Below are 20184 nucleotides of genomic sequence, written 5' to 3'. Positions count from 1 at the left end.
CACGTGCTGTCGGAACCAATCATCATCAGCAAGGGCTTTTTTCAGGTTGGAAAGAAAGTCCTGAGACATCTCTACCTTCGAACGCGCTAGCAACAACAGGAGCAGCGAGGCTCGTCGCGGGAATGACAGGCTGGACCACACTGAGCTTAGAGCAGTTGTATTGAGGAAGTCTGGATAAAGCATCAGCCATAAAAAAAATTCCCCCTGGAATGTATTTCAGGATAAAATTAAATCTATTGAAATGCTGAGCCCAGCGCATCTGTTTAGGAGAAAGTTTCCTGGGCATTCTCAAAGCTTCCAAATTTTTATGGTCAGTCCACACCTCGAAAGGATGTTTTGAACCTTCTAGAAAATGGCACCACGTGGCCAAAGCCCAGCGAACAGCAAACGCTTATTTCTCCCAAATAGCCCAACGTCTTTCCGTGTCGGTTAGTTTCTGAGAGGTGTATGCGCAGGGTTGTAAATTACCTTGACTATTAGCTTGAAGCAACACAGCCTCCACAGTCATGTCACTGGCGTCAGCTTGAACCACAAAAGGTGCGTCCATTTCCGCTTTAACTTCTCGAAAGCAGCTTGGCATTCCATGGTCCAATCCAGCGGCTTGCTAGGCTTGGGTTTCGCCCCACCTTTAGACTTCAGAAGGTTAGTTATGGGAAGAGCTATCTTAGCAAAAGAGGGGATGAACTGGTGATAGAAATTAGCAAAACCCAAAAATTTTTGCAATTGCCTGCGTGTACGAGGGGCCTCCCATTCGGTGACCGCTTTTACCTTAGCGGGGTCCATTTCAACACCCTCGTGGGAGATGCGATAGCCCAGGTAGTCAACCTTCTCCTGATGGAATTCACACTTGGACAATTTGGCGTAAAGTTCAGCCGCCCGAAGTTTCTTCAGCACAGTACGAACCAGCTTCACGTGTTCTTCACGTCTTTCTGTGTAGATAAGGATATCATCTAAATATACGATAACGCCCTTGTAAAGAAGACCGCTGGCGCCCCCTGTAGGCCAAATGGCATCACACGAAATTGGAAACAGCCAAGGGGACAGTTGAAAGCAGTTTTCCATTCGTCCCCCTCTTTAATTCTGACTCTATAATATACCTCCCTTAAGTCCAACTTAGTGAAAATGCGGCCCTTCCCTAATTGGGCCAGCATGTCCTTCATCAGTGGCAACGGGTAGAGGTTCTGAGATGATATCGCATTCAGGTTTTTGAAATTAACACATAATCTCAGGGAGCCATCTTTCTTCTCTCTGAATAGTACATGAGCTGCTACCTTGGGTCTCGCCGGTTCAATGAACCCCCTCTCCAAGTTCTTATCGATGAAGTTTCTCATTTCCTCCATTTCCCTAGGGGACATTGAATATATCTGGGGCTTTGGAAGCTTCACCCCAGGTAAAATATCAATGGGGCAATCAGTGGGTCTGGGGGGGGGTAATTTATCAGAAGATTTTTCACTAACCCCCCCCCCCTGAGATCCCAATACTCCTTTGGAATTCTTTCTTCACCTTCGATTCTCTCCTGCCCCCTGGCTGCCAATGTGGGGCTAGTAGCGGCAGAATCTGGAGTCTCAACCTTCCATTCAGGGGGTATGTTTGTGCGAATTCGTAACCAACCCTTTCTCCAGTTAATGCGGGGGTTCCATCTACGAAGCCAGGGTCCATCCCAGGTGCCACAATAAAAGTTATTAATTCCTGATGGGTCCCCATTTTCATCTCCATGGGCTCAGTAGAAAAATGAGCAGGGCCACTTCCCGCAATAGAACCATCAATTTGGCAAAAAACAATAGGGGTTTTCAAAGTCCTCAATTTTAAGCCTAGTTTCTCCACCATTTCAGGGCTTATCACGCAGCGAGAACAGCCTGAATCAAGGAGAGCTAAACGTTTCTCAGTTGCGCCAGAAGATGGCACTCTCATCTCAATTGGGATAAGCATGGGCCCTGTTCTGGAACTTACCCAGCGATGAGACTCCTCCTCATCCGATTCGTCAGACGAGCTGGGGCTCATGCCTCCCTCCTCCTCTGGCTTGAAGTGCTGGGGAACATTCTCAGCAGCGAATGCAGCTTCCCTTCTCTTACCTGGAGTTTTCACTGCCTTTCTCTCTCTCCGGGGGGGGGGGATGGGCGGGCTGAGCCAATTTGATGCGGCAATTCGCAGCGCGATGGCCTTCCTTCCCACAGCGGAAACAAGTGAAAGGCTTGGCTTCGCCTGCAAAACTTCCTCTGCCCTCACTCCTGGGGCGGGAGGGGTTTTTTAGGACTGCTGGGGGGGATTTCTCCACATCTCCCTCTTTCATGCATTGAAGCCTGGCTAAATCCAACTCCACGTCGGCAGCGTGCTCATAGCAAATAGTTAAATGACGGGGAAGGCGTCTGTTTATGCACTGTTGGTATATTTTTTCATCAGGATGGAATGCTGGACAGTTGGTCTTGGCGGGAAACTCCTTCCTCCACATGGGCAATAAGGTGATCAGATCAGCGACTAGAAACTCCCTCCAACACATAATGATTCCCCTCCCAGATACCACGTCCCCCTCCCCGTTTCAATGATAGCTGAAGCAGCAGCAAAGCAGAGGCTGACAGCGAGTCAATATTGTAGTACAAAAAGCAGTGATTTATTAACAGCTTCATTAGATATTATCCGCAGCCATTTCTTTGCTTTCTTCATCTGCTTCTGAACTTTGCCCCTGTTCCTGTCCTCCCTTCAGTCTGTGTCTTAAATCATGTTACCCAATAGTTACATACATCTCAACCCAGCTACTCTAATCTGAGATCCGACTCCGCTGATGCTCTGCGTGGAATGCCAACACGGGGAGTTGACACGCATGACACCTCCACGCCCCACACTCCCATGCCCCATTTTGGGCCCAGTAGGTCTCCCACATCACAAGTACAAGAGACAGACTAGGCATGGGTCAGATGCACCTGGAGAACAAATGCTGTTTTTCTGGAGGTGTTTTACTGGCAGGGAAATTCTGGGGTTGGAGTCCACAAGTCTTAAAATTGTGGACTTCAAAACTGGTTGACAATTCGACATCTTGCCGTCAGAAGTTGTCGGTGCTCCATCACTGGAGAAAAGCCACTTGTCTGGAGTGGCATGCTCCTGCTTGAGCAGGGGGTTGGACTAGAAGACCTCCAAGTTCCCTTCCAGCTCTATTCCGATTCTGGCTTAAGAACCTTTTGTTTACAGCATGGAATAACTGCTGTGAATCAGAGAAAAGACTTGTAATATTGCTAATTTGGACACACGGTTTAGAAATAATCCCGCCGAGCAAAGAACCTGGTATCCTCCTTTTGGCTCTACAATGCAGGCAGCTTTTAAAATCGCAGCCAATAATTTTAGATTCTTATTTCTAAATACGACTTTTGGGAAGATGGACACCTTTTCCCCTCCCTTCGCCCAGCCTTCCCATGTCTTTGGGGTATTTCTGTTTTCTTCTCTTCCAGCAACCCCCTTAGGTAACTTTCCATTATTGTGGAGGCAACAAACTAAGAAGATTTTTTTCTGCAGTTCGGTAAAGAGATAGTTTGCTGTCAGGAACATTATTTATCACCAGCAGGTGACATCGCTGTGAAACTGTCTGTTGAAGGGAAATGGTTTAACTCTCTCCAGTGTGGAGTTTAACAGAAGAGCTGAAAGAAACACGGACAGACGCTGGAAATATTTCACAGCTCTGAAAATCACACATTGCCTGTTGGCCCCACCCCCACCCCCCCGGGATGGATTTTGAGAGTCCACTTACTCTTGGACGTTATAAAGGAAAAAGAAGTTGTAACTGCTGGATTTCCTATATTTAAAGCCGGCTTTGTCGGCTGAGCTGCCTCCTGCTTGAGCAGGGGGTTGGACTAGAAGGCCTCCAGAGGTCCCTTCCAACTCTGATTTCTGCTCCAGTTGCTCGAGATTTGTAGCTGCATTAGGAAGAGAACAGCCTCCCTTTGTGCTTCCTATTTCAATATATTCCACCACAGTGAGGTGGGGGAAAAATCAAGTCAGTACCCACAACAGGAGGATCAATTTGACCTCACCATTCATGATCCAGTCTTAATTTATTTATTTATTTTTGATCATATCTTGCAGGCACATCTTCCTTCTGCAAATGTGTGGCAGGACAACTATTCAGTCATCCAGGCATCCTGAATGCTGGCATGTGGGCAGGGGATGATGGAGCAGCAGTCAGTTGCCAGGGGGGATAGGGGGCTTAAATACAAGCTTCGGACACCATAGATAAGAAAATAAGATGAGACGAGATAAGATGAAAGATAAGAGAAAAGATGATAAATGATGATGATAAAAGATAAAAGTTGATAAAAGATAAAAGATGATAAAAGATAAAAGATGATAAGATAAGATAAAAGATAACTTTATTGTCATTCTTTTTATTGCGAGCACACTGGCCCACATTAAAAATGAAATTCTGTTGCCTCATCTTGAGAGAAAGTGTGTATCTCCCCAAACACACACATAACACACATACACACATGATAAATCAGTGGTCAACAACTGGTGGTCTGTGAGAAAATTTTGGGGATCGGCAGAAAAAGATTATTTGCATTTTTTTGATATTGCACTAAATACTATTTATCCTTTTTAAAAATTCGTATTAGTATTTCGCAGGATTTAAAATCACGAATTTGGTGGTCCCTGAGGTCCAAAAGGTTGGTGACCCCTGTGCTATACACATACATATTTACGTGTGTGTGTGTGTGTGTGTGTGTATGAACATCGGGACCCTGTGGCTAAGACGCTGAGCTTGTCAATCAGAAATGTCGGCGGTTCAAATCCATAGCGCCACGTAACAGAGTGAGCTCCTGTGACTTGTCCAGGCTTCTGCCAACTTAGCAGTTCGAAAGCACGTAAAAATGCAAGTAGAAAAATAGGGACCAACTTTGGTGGTGAGTCATTCCGGCCACATGACCACAGAGACGTCTTCGGACAGCGTTGGCTCTCCAGCTTTGAAACGGAGATGAGCACTGCCCCCTGGTGTCGGGAACGACTAGCACATGTTTGAGGGAAACTTTTACCTTTAAGATGTTTTTCAGAGCTGGCGGAAGGGAAAAATCAAACCCAGTGGTAGTTTCACCTAACCATTTGGTGTGATGATGTTCAGGGATGTCCAACCATCTCCTTTCTTTCAATCATCATTGCAGAAAATCAAGCGAGCCCCGTCCACCGAGGACTGCTTCTTTGACCTCCTGAGCAACTTCCAGAGCAACCGGATGGAAGACCAGCGGTGTCCTCTGGAGGACTCCCAGAGAGAGTCGGACGAAGCAGCAGCTACCCCTGTCCCTGCCCTGGAAGAAGCAGGGAGTAAGTAGGCCAGTCTTAGTTAAGTAAAAGGAAGTGAGCCTTCAGGAGGCTTCCCTGAAAGCTCCGGAGGGCAAAAAATGACCCTACACGGAACTCAGAGGTGACTTCCGGTTTGCTTGTAGGAATGTAGGATCATTTTTTCCCTCCTGAAGGCTTCTCAACGCTCCAGAGGGCTGAAACCTTCCAAGGTCAGCAAAATGAGCTGAGATGATAGCCCTCCACCCCAGGTAACTAAGGGTTCCCCCAAAGCTTGCTGGCTTTCTCATCCCTCGGCTGGTTTCTCTCCCAGCTCAGTCCATGGACTCCCCGCAGACCGAGGAGCTCTTCGACCTCATCGCCAGCTCCCAGAGCCGGAGGTTGGATGACCAGCGGGCCAGTGTGGGGAATCTTCCCGGCCTCCGCATCACGCCCAGCAACCTGGGTCACCTTCGCATGGACGGTGAGGCCCAGGAACCTGGCGATGATTTCTTCAATGTGCTGATAAAGTGCCAGGTGAGTTTGTTGCCCTTTCTACCACTGGTGGGAAATTCTAATAGTAAACAGGAGGGAAATTCAACCTCTGCCAAACTTCACAAGGGTGAGGGGTTTCTCTCGTTCACAGGCCTTCATGTTCCCTGGGTGAGTGTAGACCTCTTTTAGGGTTAACGCTTTGGCCTTGGGGCGAAGGTCCAAGGTTTAGCTACGGGGTTCATTGTGGGATTTTAAAACCACTTTCTTGCAGCTAGATCTATCTCGCAGGCTTTAGAATGGAATAATAGAAAATGAATGGAATGGAAACAGGAATTGGAATAATAGACATAGAAATAAAAAAAAAATTAAGAATAGAATAATAAGAGTTGGAAGGGACCTTGGAGGTCTTCTAGTCCAACCCCCTGCCTAGGTAGGAAACCCTACACCACTTCAGACAAAGTGTTGTCCAACATATTCTTTAAAACTTCCAGTGTTGGAGCACCTACAACTTCTGGAGACAAGTTGTTCCACGGATGAATTGTTCTCACTGTCAGGAAATTTCTCCTAGATCTAGGCTGCTTCTCTCCTTGATTAGTTTCTTGTTGAGTTGGAGATGACATGCGGAAGGGGAAGGACACCGCCTGACATAGGCCATTTTCAACAAAGCAGGATATAAATGCAGGAATGAAATAAACAACATAACCGGAGCAGTCTGGCCCAGTTCGTGAGAAGTTGTAGCTAACTTCTTTATCTAGCATTGGGCAAATCTTAGCTTTTCAGGGAATGTAAGAGGTGTGATGCCAGTCCAGAGCCCCAGGGACTAAGCACAGGATGGGTGAGCCTGTCCTCCACTTGGGGAGCCAAGCAGGAAGGTTGAATTCTTTTCCCACTGCAGGGAAAGATCTTGACAGTGTATGGCTTCCCCTGCTAAAATCAGCTTTAGCACTTCAAACACTTGACTATCCTCTAAAATTAGATTACAATCCCTCCTGCTTTCTCGTGTTTTCTCATGCTGAGCAAGATGCTCAGTGCCGTATGTGGGGTTCTTCCTGATTCACGCTGAAGTCCTCTGACAGCCCTGCAAAGCTGGCTGGCAAGGAAGCCCTGCCTAGTGAAGCAACTCAACAGAAGAACCTGGTTTGGTGACCCTCCTCTAAAGTCATGAACTTAAGCTTTTTCCTTTGTTTTCTGCCAGGGTGGGTTTGAGTTAAATGAACCCCCATTAGATCAATGACTATTTAAATCACTAGTAAAAAGGCTTGATTTAAATTCACTTTAATGGGAGGGCTGGTGTTGCAGGAGGGACACAACAAGGTGAGGGACATGGTGGGCAACAGGTGAGTAGATGCCCACTAACAGGCGTTGCCATGATGGATCTGAAGTGACAGGTGCTCTTTAATATTATATTTATAAGCTGCTTCCATTTTTACTGCTTGCCCTTTTCCCCTCCCACTTGGAACTTTGTGGTACAAATGTATCTCTCTTCAAGAAATCTTGCAGTTTGTAGTCTACGTAGATTTGCAAAACATGGGGATAAAGGAATATTCCTACACTTTTATGATTTCTCTCATGGTTACTGGGAAATTGTGGTGAACGGATCAATGCAGTGCCTTTTGTCTCAGCTTGCATGGAGCTTCAATCCATGGAATGAGTTTGCCAAGAAATTAAATATTGCAGATTCTTTTTTTTAATACTTGGTTTTTATCCACCCCCGTTTTCTGCAGTCCTCCCGCTTGGATGACCAGCACTGTGCCCCGCCCCATTCCACCCCCCATGGCCCCACGGTGCCCGATGAGGATTTCTTCAGCCTCATCCAGCGGGTCCAAGCCAAGCGCATGTATGAGCAGAGGGTGGACCTGGCTTCAGGCGAAGAAGACCAAGCGGAGGACTGAGCACCAGATCGCCAGCAAAGGCCCAGCTTCGGTTAAGGCAGAGCAAGCGCCCAGAGAAGGGACTTCTGGATGCAGCTGAAGATCTGGGCCGTGGCACTCAGTGCGAGTGATAGTGGGCGTACCGCGGTTCGCCCACATTACACCCATCCTCCGCGAGCTGCACTGGCTACCTGTCGATCTCCGGGTGCGCTTCAGGGTATTGATGACCACCTTTAAAGCACTCCATGGTAGTGGATCTGGGTACTTGAGAGACCGCCTTCTGCCGATTACCTCCCTTCGACCGATTAGATCGCACAGACTGGGCCTCCTCCGGATTCCATCCACCAGTCAATGTCGACTGGCGACTACACGGAGGAGAGCCTTTTCTGTTGGAGCTCCGACCCTGTGGAACGATCTCCCCGTTGAGATTCGTACCCTCACCACCATCCAGACCTTCCGCACGGCCCTTAAGACCTGGCTCTCCCAGCAGGCCTGGGGATAAGTTTTTAAATTACCCGCCCAAGTGTTGACTGTTGAATGTAAGTTGGTGTTTTATTATCTATCTTGTTTACTCACTGTTTGTCTTGTATAATTGCACCCCCTTCCCGTGATTGTAAGCCGCCCTGAGTCCCCTCAGGGAGAAGGGCGGCCTATAAATCGTAATAAATGTCTGAAAATGTCTGGGTGGGGTGCACTTTCTCCCCCTGGGGAACATGGCACTGGCCAGAGTGGCAAGCAGAATGGGTGGGCACTTTCTCCTGACAAAGGTGCCTTTGGGGCAGCTGGGCAGGATCGCCAAGTGTGCGGCCCCTTTTCTGCTTGGACTTCGGCTGTGAAAACCAGGCTCAAGAACTGAGGAAGGGGACAGTCTGCACCAAGGAAATCTGGATGAGGGCCACGCCTCAAGGGGCTGCTGGAGAGGTTGACCCCCCCCCCAAAAAAACCAGGTTGATTTATGTCTCTGCCTCTTTCAGCAGCCAACTTGGGAATATGAATTGATGACAAATCAGTGACTCTGTGTGTTTGTGTGACTGTCTGTGTGTGTGTGTGCGTGTGTGCAAATCTTTTCAAAATATGTTCTGTTGTGCCCTTTTATCTCAGGTGCAATCGGATGCTAGTTGGAAAGGTGTTAGGGAGGAGACAGAGGGAAGCAAACATCCAGAGCCAAGATGCACGGTTTCTGTTAGCCAGGGGAAATTGGACAGGACCTATAATTGGGTGGATCGCCTTTGACTTACGATCGCAGTTGGGTTCAGAATTGTGTCGGGTGTCTTTTTTGCTCAGCAACTGCAATCCCGGCTCTCCTAGTTGCAGTGATTGGGCAGGTTATTAAGCAGAGCTGGGGAAGCGGGATTACAGGGTGGTGGTGGGGAATCAGGCTGTGCGGTTTGCAGAAACCTTCCCACAGGCCACGCCTGTGTCGGCTGTAGGGCCCACTGGGACACAGAAATATCCATGGGCCTTCTGCCTGCCCTGGCCCGATTACAGGATCTGGCACCACTTGTAAATTGCTCCACGCAGTTCAATAGTGACAATAAAGTTATTCTAAGTCAGGGGTCGGCAACCTTAAACACACAAAGCCGCTTGGGCCCATTTTCCCCAGAAAACACCGGGAGCCACAAAACCTGGGTGGGCGTGGCCAACTCTACGTCGCTCATTCCCACCCAGTCACATGACCCACCGTAGCCACGCCTACCCAGGTTTTATGGCTCCTGGTGTTTTCGATGCTAGTCATTCACCTTCAATATTCTGTATCTCTCTGGAGATCAGGTAGAATTTAGAATAGAATAGAATAGAATAGAATAGAATTTTATTATTTGTATGCCATCCTTCTCCGGGAAGACTCAGGGCTGCGAACAATTCAAAAGGGGGAAAAGGGGAACATAAAAACAAAATACAAATAATAAAAATAGGCAACAACCATACATGTCGAGAGGGGAGGGAACTCATCACCCCCAGGCCTGCCGGCAAAGCCACGTTTTGACGGCTTTTCAGAAGGCCTGGAGAGAGGTGAGGGTCCGAATCCCTGCGGGGAGTTCATTCCAGAGGGACGGAGCTGCCACAGAGAAGGCCCTCCCCCGGGTAATAGCCAGATGGCATTGGCTGGTAGATGGCACCCGGAGGAGGCCAACCCTGTGAGATCTAATGGGTCTGTGGGAGGTAATTGGCAGCAGGCGGGTAGATGGGTGGAATTGCCGCAGTTCTTAAAACCAGGTGGGATGTGATCACTTCGTTCAAAGCCTGCTAACCCAGCACTCCTGCTTGTTAAGTGATGGCTCCTCAGGTGGACTGAATCCCAGGTTCGATGTGCCAGGGGTGTCTTAGGAAGGCTGGGGAAATCTTGGGATGCTGGAGGCAGGATGGCAGATGCTACAGTGCATCACAAAATTTGTATCCAGCCCACTAGGGTAGGGAGGTCTGGTGTGGTAGCATACAAAATTGTCTCACTTTTGCCATCCCTTCCCAACCAAGGTCAGGCATCCCCGTCCTGTGTGTGGCAAGGCCTTCTTACAAAGGCTGCCTTGCGCCGCTCCCCCAAGTGGTCTCCATTCCCATGATCCTTCAGAGGTCCTTGAAGTTTTGCATGCTCATGGGCCAGAGGTGGGGGTCAGGAAGGACCACCCCATCACTTCTAGCCCTGGGAATCCAACTGCAGCAGCTCAGAAATCCTGGCAACTGCAGTGAAAGGCTGGCTCTTCTTCCCTTTCTCCATCCCTCCATTGACTATCCAGCTAATTAACAGAAGCGCTGCGGTGGGGGATTGTTCTCGTTGCTGGGTGAGTATCTCCCAAACAAATTGTTTTCTCAGCAAAAGCGTCTTTGATCGCATCCTACAAAACCTCCAGTGGTAGAGAACGTGCCCTGACTCCGAGAGGGTTCAGGGGGTCCCAAATCCCCCTTCTGGACACAGCCACACCCAGAAAGCATTTCTCCTCAGAGTCCATGGGCAGTGAGGGAAGCATGGCGGCTGCTGGGGCAAACAGCCCCACTCTTTGCTTTGTGCCAGTTAAGGGGGGAGGGGGGAGGGAGGGAGGGAGGGAGGGAGGGAGGGAGAGAGAGAGAGAGAGAGAGAGAGAGAGAGAGAGAGAGAGAGAGAGAGAGATCCAACCCCACCCTTTGCTTTGTGCCAGTTAAGGGGGGAGGGGGGAGGGAGGGAGGGAGGGAGGGAGAGAGAGAGAGAGACAGAGAGATCCAACCCCACCCTTTGCTTTGTGCCAGTTAAGGGGGGAGGGGGGAGGGGGGGAGGGAGGGAGGGAGGGGGAGAGAGAGAGAGAGAGATCCAACAGGTCCCTAATGATTCTTATTCATTGAAAACATTCTTAAAACTGCCCATCTTTCAGTCAACTTTCTGCAGCTCACAAAAAACAGTTTTAAAAACTATACAATACATAGAAACATAAAACATTGAAAATAAAAACCAAGAAACAAAAGACTGGCATCAATCCATGTCAACTTCTCATTGTCTGATCTCCCAGCACCTGGAGAAAAGCCAGGGATTTAAGGCTAAAGGGATGGAGGCCCTTTGAGAACATGGCTGGTATCTCACAAAGCTTTGTTGGCCTTAGAGAGTCCCTTGTAGCGGTTTCTGCTGGAAGACAAGGGGACCATTGTGGGAATCCAAATGACAAGAGTTTCAGGTATCTGGAGGTGGTCTTACATGGTATGGACATTTGCAAAACCCACATAGAATAGATTGTATCAAACAATGACAAGGAGAAGCTCTTTCACACCCACTACAATAAAAGCCAAATTAGCCTTAGATTCAACCAGAGAACACTTGCTTCAATTAGGATCTGAGTGGGATGATTATTTAAAGGCAATTTATTAGAGGATTGTAGCAAAGAGATTTCCATCAATAAAGAGAGGAAATCCAGGAGACAAAATTTGGCTTCATTTTATACTCCATACAGTAGAAAAAGTAGAAAATGAGAGTTGATTGCATGGAAGAAATCATCCTGCTAAGTAGCATTTACATCAAAGACATGGACAGTAACATCCCATAATATTAAGCATAACAACTGAAATGAGCATTGCATTAAAAGAACATTCACATGGGAAATGGCATCCTGAGTCACCTGTCTCTTCTGAAAAAGTACAATTTCAGGAGGTCGAAACAGCATGTATAATTGAAAAAGTCCTTTGTTATTCAGTCTGAGACAGTCCCTTATTTGGCAGTTATTATTTACTCTTCTTAATATCTTCCTTTACTCATCCCCCCCCAATTGGGATTATTACAATTATTATTATGAATATCCTTATTCTGTTGCTTTGTAGGTACGAGAGCTTGTGCACTCGACACAAATTCCTAGCCTGTCTATTCACATTTGGCCAAATTAAATATGCAATTGAATTCAATTCCTTAAATTCACAACGGGACTGAGGATCTTCTCACACTCAGGCATGTTTATCATTTTTCTCCCACGTGAATTCTTTAGTGTCGATGGAGCTTTCTATGCTCAGTATAGCTCTTTCCACCCTCCAGGCATTTATGTGGTTTTTCTCCTGTGTGAATGATGTCGATACAGACTTCCTCTCCTACTGAAACATTTTACACATTCAAGGCATTTATGTGGTTTTTCTCCTGTGTGGATTCTTTGATGTTCACAGAGGGGTGAAGTACTAGTGAAGCTCTTTCCACACTCGAGACATTTGTAGGATTTTTCTCCTGTGTGGATTCTTTGATGGATATCTGGACTTCCCCTTTCACTGAAGCTCTTTTCCCACTCCACACATATATGTGGTTTTTCTCCCCAATGGATCCTTAGATGTGTATAAAGGTGGATCCTCTGACTGAAGCTCTTTCCACCCTCCAGGCATTTGTGAGGTTTTTCTCCAGTGTGGATTGTTAGATCCCTTTGAAGATCTCAATTAGTTTTGAAAGATTTTTCACATTCCGGGCACTGATATTTCTCTTCTCACTCCTGGATCCTTTTGGGAAATCCAGAGTCTTCCCAAGAATCCTCCGTCCTCCAGGCATATATTCGGTTTCTCTCTCCAGTGGATCCTTTGATGTCTATAAAGGCTGCTCCTCTGACTGAAGTTCTTTCCACACTCCAGGCATTTATGAGGTTTTTCTCCTGTGTGGATCCTTTGATGTCTATAAAGGTTACCCCTATAACTGAAGCTCTTTCCACACTCCAAGCATTTATGGGGTTTCTCTCCTGAATGGACACTCAGATGCATTTTAAGAACATTATTTCTTTTGAAGCTCTTTCCACATTTGAGGCATTGAAATTTCTTTCCTCCCTTCTGGATCCTTTCAGGATTCCCATGTCTTCCAAAGGACCCACCGCCCTCCAGGCATTTCTTCCCTTTCTCTCCCCAGTGGATCCTTTGATATCTACAAAGGCTGCTCCTCCAACTGAACCTCTTTCCTTTTTCTCCCGAATGGATCCTTTGATGTTTATAAAGGCTTCCCCTCCGACTGAAGCTTTTTCTACACTCCAGGCATTTATGAGGTTTTTCTCCTGTGTGGATCCTTTGATGTGTACCAAGGTTGCTCCTGTCCCTGAAGCTCTTTCCACACTCCAAGCATTTATGAGGTTTCTCTCCTGTGTGGATCCATTGGTGTTTATAAAGGTTGCCCCTTTGACTGAACCTCTTTCCACACTCCAGGCATTTATGAGATTTCTCTCCTGTGTGGCTCCTTTGATGTGTATAAAGGTTGCCCCTCTGACTGAAGCTCTTTCCACACTCCAGGCATTTATGAGGTTTTTCTCCTGTGTGGATCCTTTGATGTTTATAAAGGCTGCCCCGCTCACTGAAGCTCTTTCCACACTCCAGGCATTTATGAGGTTTCTCTCCTGTGTGGATCCTTTCATGTTTATAAAGGTTGCCCCTCTGACTGAAGCTCTTTCCACACTCCAGGCATTTATGAGGTTTCTCTCCTGTGTGGATCCTTTCATGTTTATAAAGGTTGCCCTTCTGACTGAAGCTCTTTCCACACTCCATGCATTTAAATGGTTTCTCTCCTGTGTGGATCCTTTGATGTTTAGAAAGGAGGCTCCTGTGACTGAAGCTCTTTCTACACTCCTGGCATTTATGAGGTTGCTCTCCTGTGTGGCTCCTTTGATGTGTATAAAGGTTGCCCCTGTGACAGAAGCTCTTTCCACACTCCAGGCATTTATGAGGTTTCTCTCCTGTGTGGATCTTTTGATGTACATAAAGGCTGCTCAGCTCACTGAAGTTCTTTCCACACTCGAGGCATTTATGAGGTTTCTCTCCTGTGTGGATCCTTTGATGTACATAAAGGCTGCTGCTATGACTGAAGCTCTTTCCACACTCCAGGCATTTATGAGGTTTCTCTCCAGTGTGGATCCTTTGATGTACATAAAGGCTGCTGCTACGACTGAAGCTCTTTCCACACTCCAAGCATTTAAATGGTTGCTCTCCCGTATGGATTCTTGCATGTTGTGTAAGTTTTGATCTCCGAGTGAAGCTCTTTCCACACTCAAAGCATTTATATGGGTTTCCAAATGAGTGGATTTTTAGATGGTTTTCAAGATGGTCGTTTCTCTTGAAGGACTTTTCACATTCCGGGCACTGATATTTCTCTTCTTCCTCCTGGATCCTTTGGGGATTCCGGGGTCTTCCGAAGGACCCTCCGCCCTTCAGGACCGTCACAGTGTCTCCGCCTGTTTCCTGGCATTTATGAGGTTTCTCTTCTGTGTGGATCCTTTGATGTTTATAAAGGTTGCTATTCCGATTGAAGCTCTTTCCACACTCCATGCATTTAAATGGTTTCTCTCCCGTGTGGATCTTTAGGTGTCTTTTAAGATGGTCATTTCTCTTGAAGGATTTTTCACATTCCGGGCACTGATATTTCCTTCCTTCCTCCTGAATCCTATGGGGATTCCGGGGTCTTCCGAAGAACCCTCCGCCGTTCAGGACCGTCTCGGAATCTCCGCCCGTTTCCTCCTCCCCCCACAGCCCTCCAAACAGCGTCCTTTCCCGGTATTCCCCTGAGCTCATCCCTCCTGCAGCCCCAGAGCCTCCCGGCCTTTCTCCGCCGTCTGCCAGGGAAGCCGCACAGGGATCTCCTGCTCTCGGGCGGCGCTTTCTTCCTTCCCCCGCCGGGCTCCTCCGTCCTCCTGTAGGGGAGAGAGAGAGGCGGTCACGGCTGCGTCCCCTTCCCCGCAGGAGAGGCCCAGACCGAAGCCTCCGCCTCCCACGGGCCTCCCTCCCCAAGTCCCCCTCAGCCGTCAGACCAAGCCTCGGGCGCCCGCCCTCTCCTCCCTCACAGGTCTCCCTTCTCCGAAGGAATCTCCCGGACTGCAACTCCCGGCGTCCCTTGCGTCCTACCTGCATCAGTCCGCATGCGCACCTTTAATCGAATTCCCCCCCCCCCCGTTGCGTCTCTGTATAGGAAAATGAGGGCCAGACTGGCCTCCGCCCCCTGCAGCTGTCTTGGTCCGATCGCGGAAGTCGGGAAAAAAGCGCTTTTCCTACCAGATCATGTCATTTGCATCGGGGAACCTTTTACGCTCATCCCTTCTGCAGCCCTGGAGCCTCCCGGCCCTTCCCCACCGTCTCCCCGGGACGCCGCGAAGGGACTTCGTGCTCTGGGGCGGCTCTTTCTTCTTTCCGGATTCTTCCGTCCTCCTGCAGGGGAGAGAGGCATAGAGAGAGGGTGCGTCCCCTTTACCGCAGCCTCCCCTTCCAAAAAAGACCCTCCCGGACTGCGACTCCCAGCATTCCGTGCGCCATCCGGTCTTCTCTGTCGCCGATTCATGAAGCTCCCTTGTTGCCCGTTTTTTCCCCGGAAGTGGAGGCTTCACGCCCTTTTTCTCCCGGAGTTCCGCCTGTTCCATTGCAGAGACCGGTCCCAAGCAGTCGTCCTGCCAATCGCCGCCCTCCCCAGAGCGACCAATCGGCGTCCGCCTTCTTTCAGCCGGCCAAATAGCGCTTCCGGTATTGATGGTTGCTATGGTTCCCAGTGGAGGCGTGGGCGCAGGGTTCTGTTTGATCTTTGGGGTCCTTCTCCCCCGCCCCGGGGGAGCTCAGGGGCTCTTCTGGGGCGGAGGCCTTATAGCCGCCTATAAAGGGGATCCAGTGGGATCCAGTGGGGAGAAAGCAAGAGAGTAAGGTGACCAGATTTTCAGATTGGTAAAGAGGGACACCTTTGAAGGGAGGGGGGGGGGGCTTGATTAAAAATTTTACAGTATAATTTTACTCTCTGGCATATTTCTCACTTGAGTGAATTTTTTTTAGTAGATTGCTGTCGTTGTTTAAAAGGTCATGAAATTTTTCACAAGAATTTGTTAAATTATATTTCACACATAAAATGGCTTTCAAAGTCTCAACACTAAATTGTGATTTTTCTGATGTCCACATTTTATTTACCGTAGAAAAAACACGTTCAGTCGCAGCATTAGTTCCTGGTAAGGACAGCGCATATTCCACAATTTTTAATGCATTATTGTATGGAATATGGTTTGTTTCAAAATCATGAAATATTTATAACCATTTGTTCTCTATTGTGATTTTTGCTGATGCCCAAGATTCAACCTTTTCCTTATCAATATATATTTTTAATAATGATACCTCATCAAAAAGATTATTTTCAGAAATATTACTATTTGGGAAATTTTGATTAATATGATCAAATGATTTTTGCACATCATGCCAATTAAGTTCTTGTTTTAATGCTACCCAATGAAAATGTTCAATATCATTGTAATGTACCGTCCACTCTTCTAAATAATCTACGCTCGGGTGGCTGCCACAAGTTTGCTGCGGGGGGGGGGGGGAGAACTATCCCCCACCACCTTTTTCTCCCGAAAGCAATATTGCGGCAGGCAGGTGGGATCTCAGGGGCTATTATTTCCTATCGCGGGCCAGGGACGCCGAGTGGATTGCTCACATCGGGACTGAAGGGAGAAGTACCACAGAATCTGGCATTTTCAGCAGAATGATGCTGATGCTAATAAAACGTCCTGATTTTTGGTGAAAGGATGGAAGGAGGAAGGAAGGGGGAAGAGAGATCTAAAGAGCAGAAAGACAGAAGGTAGATAGGCAAGAGGAAGGAAGGAAGGAGAAAGAATGGAAAGGGAGGAAGGCTAGAAGGAAGAAAGAGGGAGGGAGGGAAGGAAGGAAGGAAGGTGAAAGGAAGGAAGGAAGGGGTACTTCCACTTGTAGGCCTGGGACTGAATGCAGGAGGAGTCTCTCCATAGGATCAGCTGCTCCTCTGATCATGGTCTATGAAAATGTTACTGCCTGCCTGATGCAAATTTATACAGACGGTGCTTTGGGCTGCCCCTCAAATCTCCCCTTTACTCCTCCCCCTGTAGAATTCAGCCCCCTGAGTTTTGCCTTTGAGGGCCATCTAAATGTCATGTGTGGTTATGGCAGATGGCAGAGTCAGGTGGAGGTTGAGAGGGGATTGGGGTTTTTTGTCCACCTGTGGAGTTCTCCCCATGGACAGGATGGCATGAAAGGGATCCAGGCACAATCTCACCTGTTCCAAGTAAAGTTGCCTTTTGCAATTGGCTACCGATAATCCTCGACTTACGACCAGGATTAATCCCCCAATTTCTGTTGCTAAGGGAGACATTTGTTAAATGAATTTTGCCTCATTTTGCAACCTTTTATTGCCACGTTAAGTGAATCATGGTGGGTTGTTAAGTCAGGAACATGGCTGTTTAGTGACCAAAGTTACAATGGCATTGAAAAAAGTGACTGATGACCATTTTTCACACTTAGCGATCATTTTCACACTTAGTGACTGTTGCAGCATTCTCATGGTCACGTGATCAAAATTGTGATGTTTGGCAACAGTTACAATTTATATTTGTAAATTGTAGTTATGTTGAAATAAAAAAAATATTACAATACTATTTTTGCGTTGTATGAAAATTTTTGTTGCTCCGTATAAAATTTTTAATCAAGCCCCCTCCCCCCACCCCCGGTGTAAGGTGTCCCTCTTTACCAATCTGAAAATCTGGTCACCTTAGTCTTAGATGTTTAATGTTTTTTTTTCTTAGCCCGTTATTAACTAATGTGGGATTGAGGGAAAAGTCCTATAAATCTTGTTAATAAATCATTGTTTAAAGACGTTTATAAAGTCATAATATTGTGTGGGCTGGAGAGGAGAGGTGAGATAATTAGTAAATAACCTTTAGTTAACTACAATAATAACAATGAAATGTTAATGGACAATATTTAATGATACATACAGGTGTGTTTGGGGGGGGATGCTCAGTTATCCTACTTAACCGAATTAATTTTAGAATATGTCATTAAGGTGTAATGGTATTGGAGATATATTGAAATTGCAAATGAACGCCAGTGGATGGTTGTGTCTTCTAATGTAGATGATTCTAGATAAAAACATGTTTGAACAATGGTAGCCAAATGAGAATTAAGATACAGGGATAGTAAAATGTATCATTTTTCTTTCTTGATTTAAAATGTACAACATGATTTAAATGAAGTATATGTAAGGACTGTGGAAGAAACGCACGGAATATATTTGTAACCAATCAATACGCTTTCAACAAGATGTAACAAAATATGATTTTTTTTTCTTTCTGTTCAATTAAAACAATAAATTTCTCAAAAAAAAAGAACATTTTCAGAAATATTACTATTTGGGAAATTTTGATTAATATGATCAAATGATTTTTGCACATCATGCCAATTAAGTTCTTGTTTTAATGCAACCCAATGAAAATGTTCAATATCATTGTAATGTACCGTCCAGTCTTCTAAATAATCTATGCAGTTACTATAGAACTTTTTAATGTGATTCATGATGTCTGCACAATTTATTGCACCTTGTTCTTCTAGCTGGCTTATACTATTACGGAGAGTTATGGGAATAAAAATATTTTCTAACCGCTCTTGATACTGAAATTTTAAATTATTAATTTCATTTGCTACTTCGATTACCGAAATTTTGTCATCTTCAATAAGTTTTATAGTATTTTGAAAAACAGCTGCTTGATTGTGTACAAACTCTAGCCAAATTTTTGAAGATTCTTTTTCAAAAAACTCTTCTAAAATTCTAGGACATTTATCCTGTGATAGAAAGTAGGATTTCAAAGGATCGTATATTTTCAAAATTCTTTCGACAGCTGGCAAAAGAGCTAACCAGCGCGTTTTACTGTATCCAAGTATTTTGTGATATTCGACTTCCGCATTTTGACAAAATTCTTTAAGCATTTCAACGCGCAGTGTATATATAGAAGTAAGAATATATTTCAACAACAATATTTTCCACATCTATGGGCAACAAGTCAGCAGCTGTTTGAATGGCGTTATGTATTATGTGCACTGCACAACCAACACCAATAATGTTTTGATTAAGGTTTTTGTTTAATTTATAAAAAATATTATTTGTACCTCTTCTCGCTTTTCCTCCAAAATTTGCATTCGTGTTGTCTCCACAATAGGCAATTAATTTATGTTTTAAATTGTATTGTTCCAAAATATTAATAATGGAACTGAAAATTATTTCAGACGTTTCGCTGGGGAAAGAAACAAAATCTAAAATTCTAATTTGTATTCCAGTTTCTGAATCAAAAAATCTAATAATGGTTGGAAATAATTTTATATCCTTATGATTAGATGCATCAGAATATATGGATATAAAATTAATTTTCTCTAGATTTTTGTTTAATTCTGAAAATGCATATGGGGAAAGCACATTATGCACAATTGTCTCAGATTTTGTTCTAGGCAAAATTTTTGTTGAATAACTTTTTGACAACTTGTGATGTACAGTCCATAGATCTGAAGGAATGATTGTGATTAATAGCATGAAAAGACATAAGTCCTTCTGCTAATGCTAATTTCTTTTCTTCGTCTCCATAAGTTGTTTTCCGAAAAAATTCCTGTATTTTGGAGGAAGATGCAGCAGTATCTAAATATCTTTTAAGTTTCTGTGTCTCCAAGTGCTTTGAAATATCATTCTTCCCGCCGTGCGAAATAGAAAATTCAGCATTACATTTTTCACATGTTACTATGTGATCGCTTTTGGTTTTTTTAAGAAAAGGAAATTCACTTCTTAGATCATCGTTGAATTTGCATCCTCTTTTTTTAATCATTATGTTAATAATCTAAAAATAAAATAAAATTATACTATTTTATACGAAATAAAATTCAACGAGGGTGAAACACACTAAATCTGGCAAAGCTGCCTTGCACCAACCTGGCCTGCCCATAGAATAGCAACCACTTTGAGACACATAAACCTGGTCTGAACATATTGCATCACAAAGAAAACATTTGCAAAAAGGAACATTTCTTGTAGTAAATATATTTTATAAACAATTAAAAAATAAATTTCCCCCCAAAATAATTAAAAAAGATATTCTATAAATAAAAGAAATCCTTAAAAACCATTGTTAAGTATTACACCAGCAATAATTTACACTGTAACCAAGTGGGGAAAAAGACACTGGAGACATGGAGGCTGCTTGGAAAGATGGTTTTAATGGTGGACAGGACCACATGGCTTGAGTCCTGAACAGAAAAGGTGATCACATGCTTCAATGTTGGTGGAGAAAAGAGAAGAGAAGCTGAGTCCCTGGTTTTATCCCCCTCTGGCCTTTGATCTTGA

At 45.5% G+C, this 20184-nt stretch overlaps 1 protein-coding gene across 1 annotated transcript in view; it reads right to left on the bottom strand.

Annotated features, from left to right (window-relative positions):
- Window positions 1-12341: 12341 nt before the first annotated feature.
- LOC148048528 (uncharacterized) overlaps window positions 12342-20184 on the bottom strand; it is a 29963-nt gene continuing 22120 nt past the window's right edge. The window contains exon 5 of the mRNA XM_087704549.1: window positions 12342-14456. Within this exon, the coding sequence (XP_087560675.1) occupies window positions 12510-14456 (1947 nt within the window). The 3' untranslated portion in view covers window positions 12342-12509. The remainder of the gene's footprint in view (window positions 14457-20184) is intronic.

This window comes from Thamnophis sirtalis, unplaced genomic scaffold, assembly GCF_051295495.1.
Source record: "Thamnophis sirtalis isolate CommonGarterSnake01/CBP01778 unplaced genomic scaffold, rThaSir2_p1.2 scaffold_2, whole genome shotgun sequence".
NCBI lineage: Eukaryota > Metazoa > Chordata > Lepidosauria > Squamata > Natricidae > Thamnophis > Thamnophis sirtalis.
Note: the sequence above shows the minus strand (reverse complement) of the source record. Positions and strands in the feature narration are given on the sequence as shown.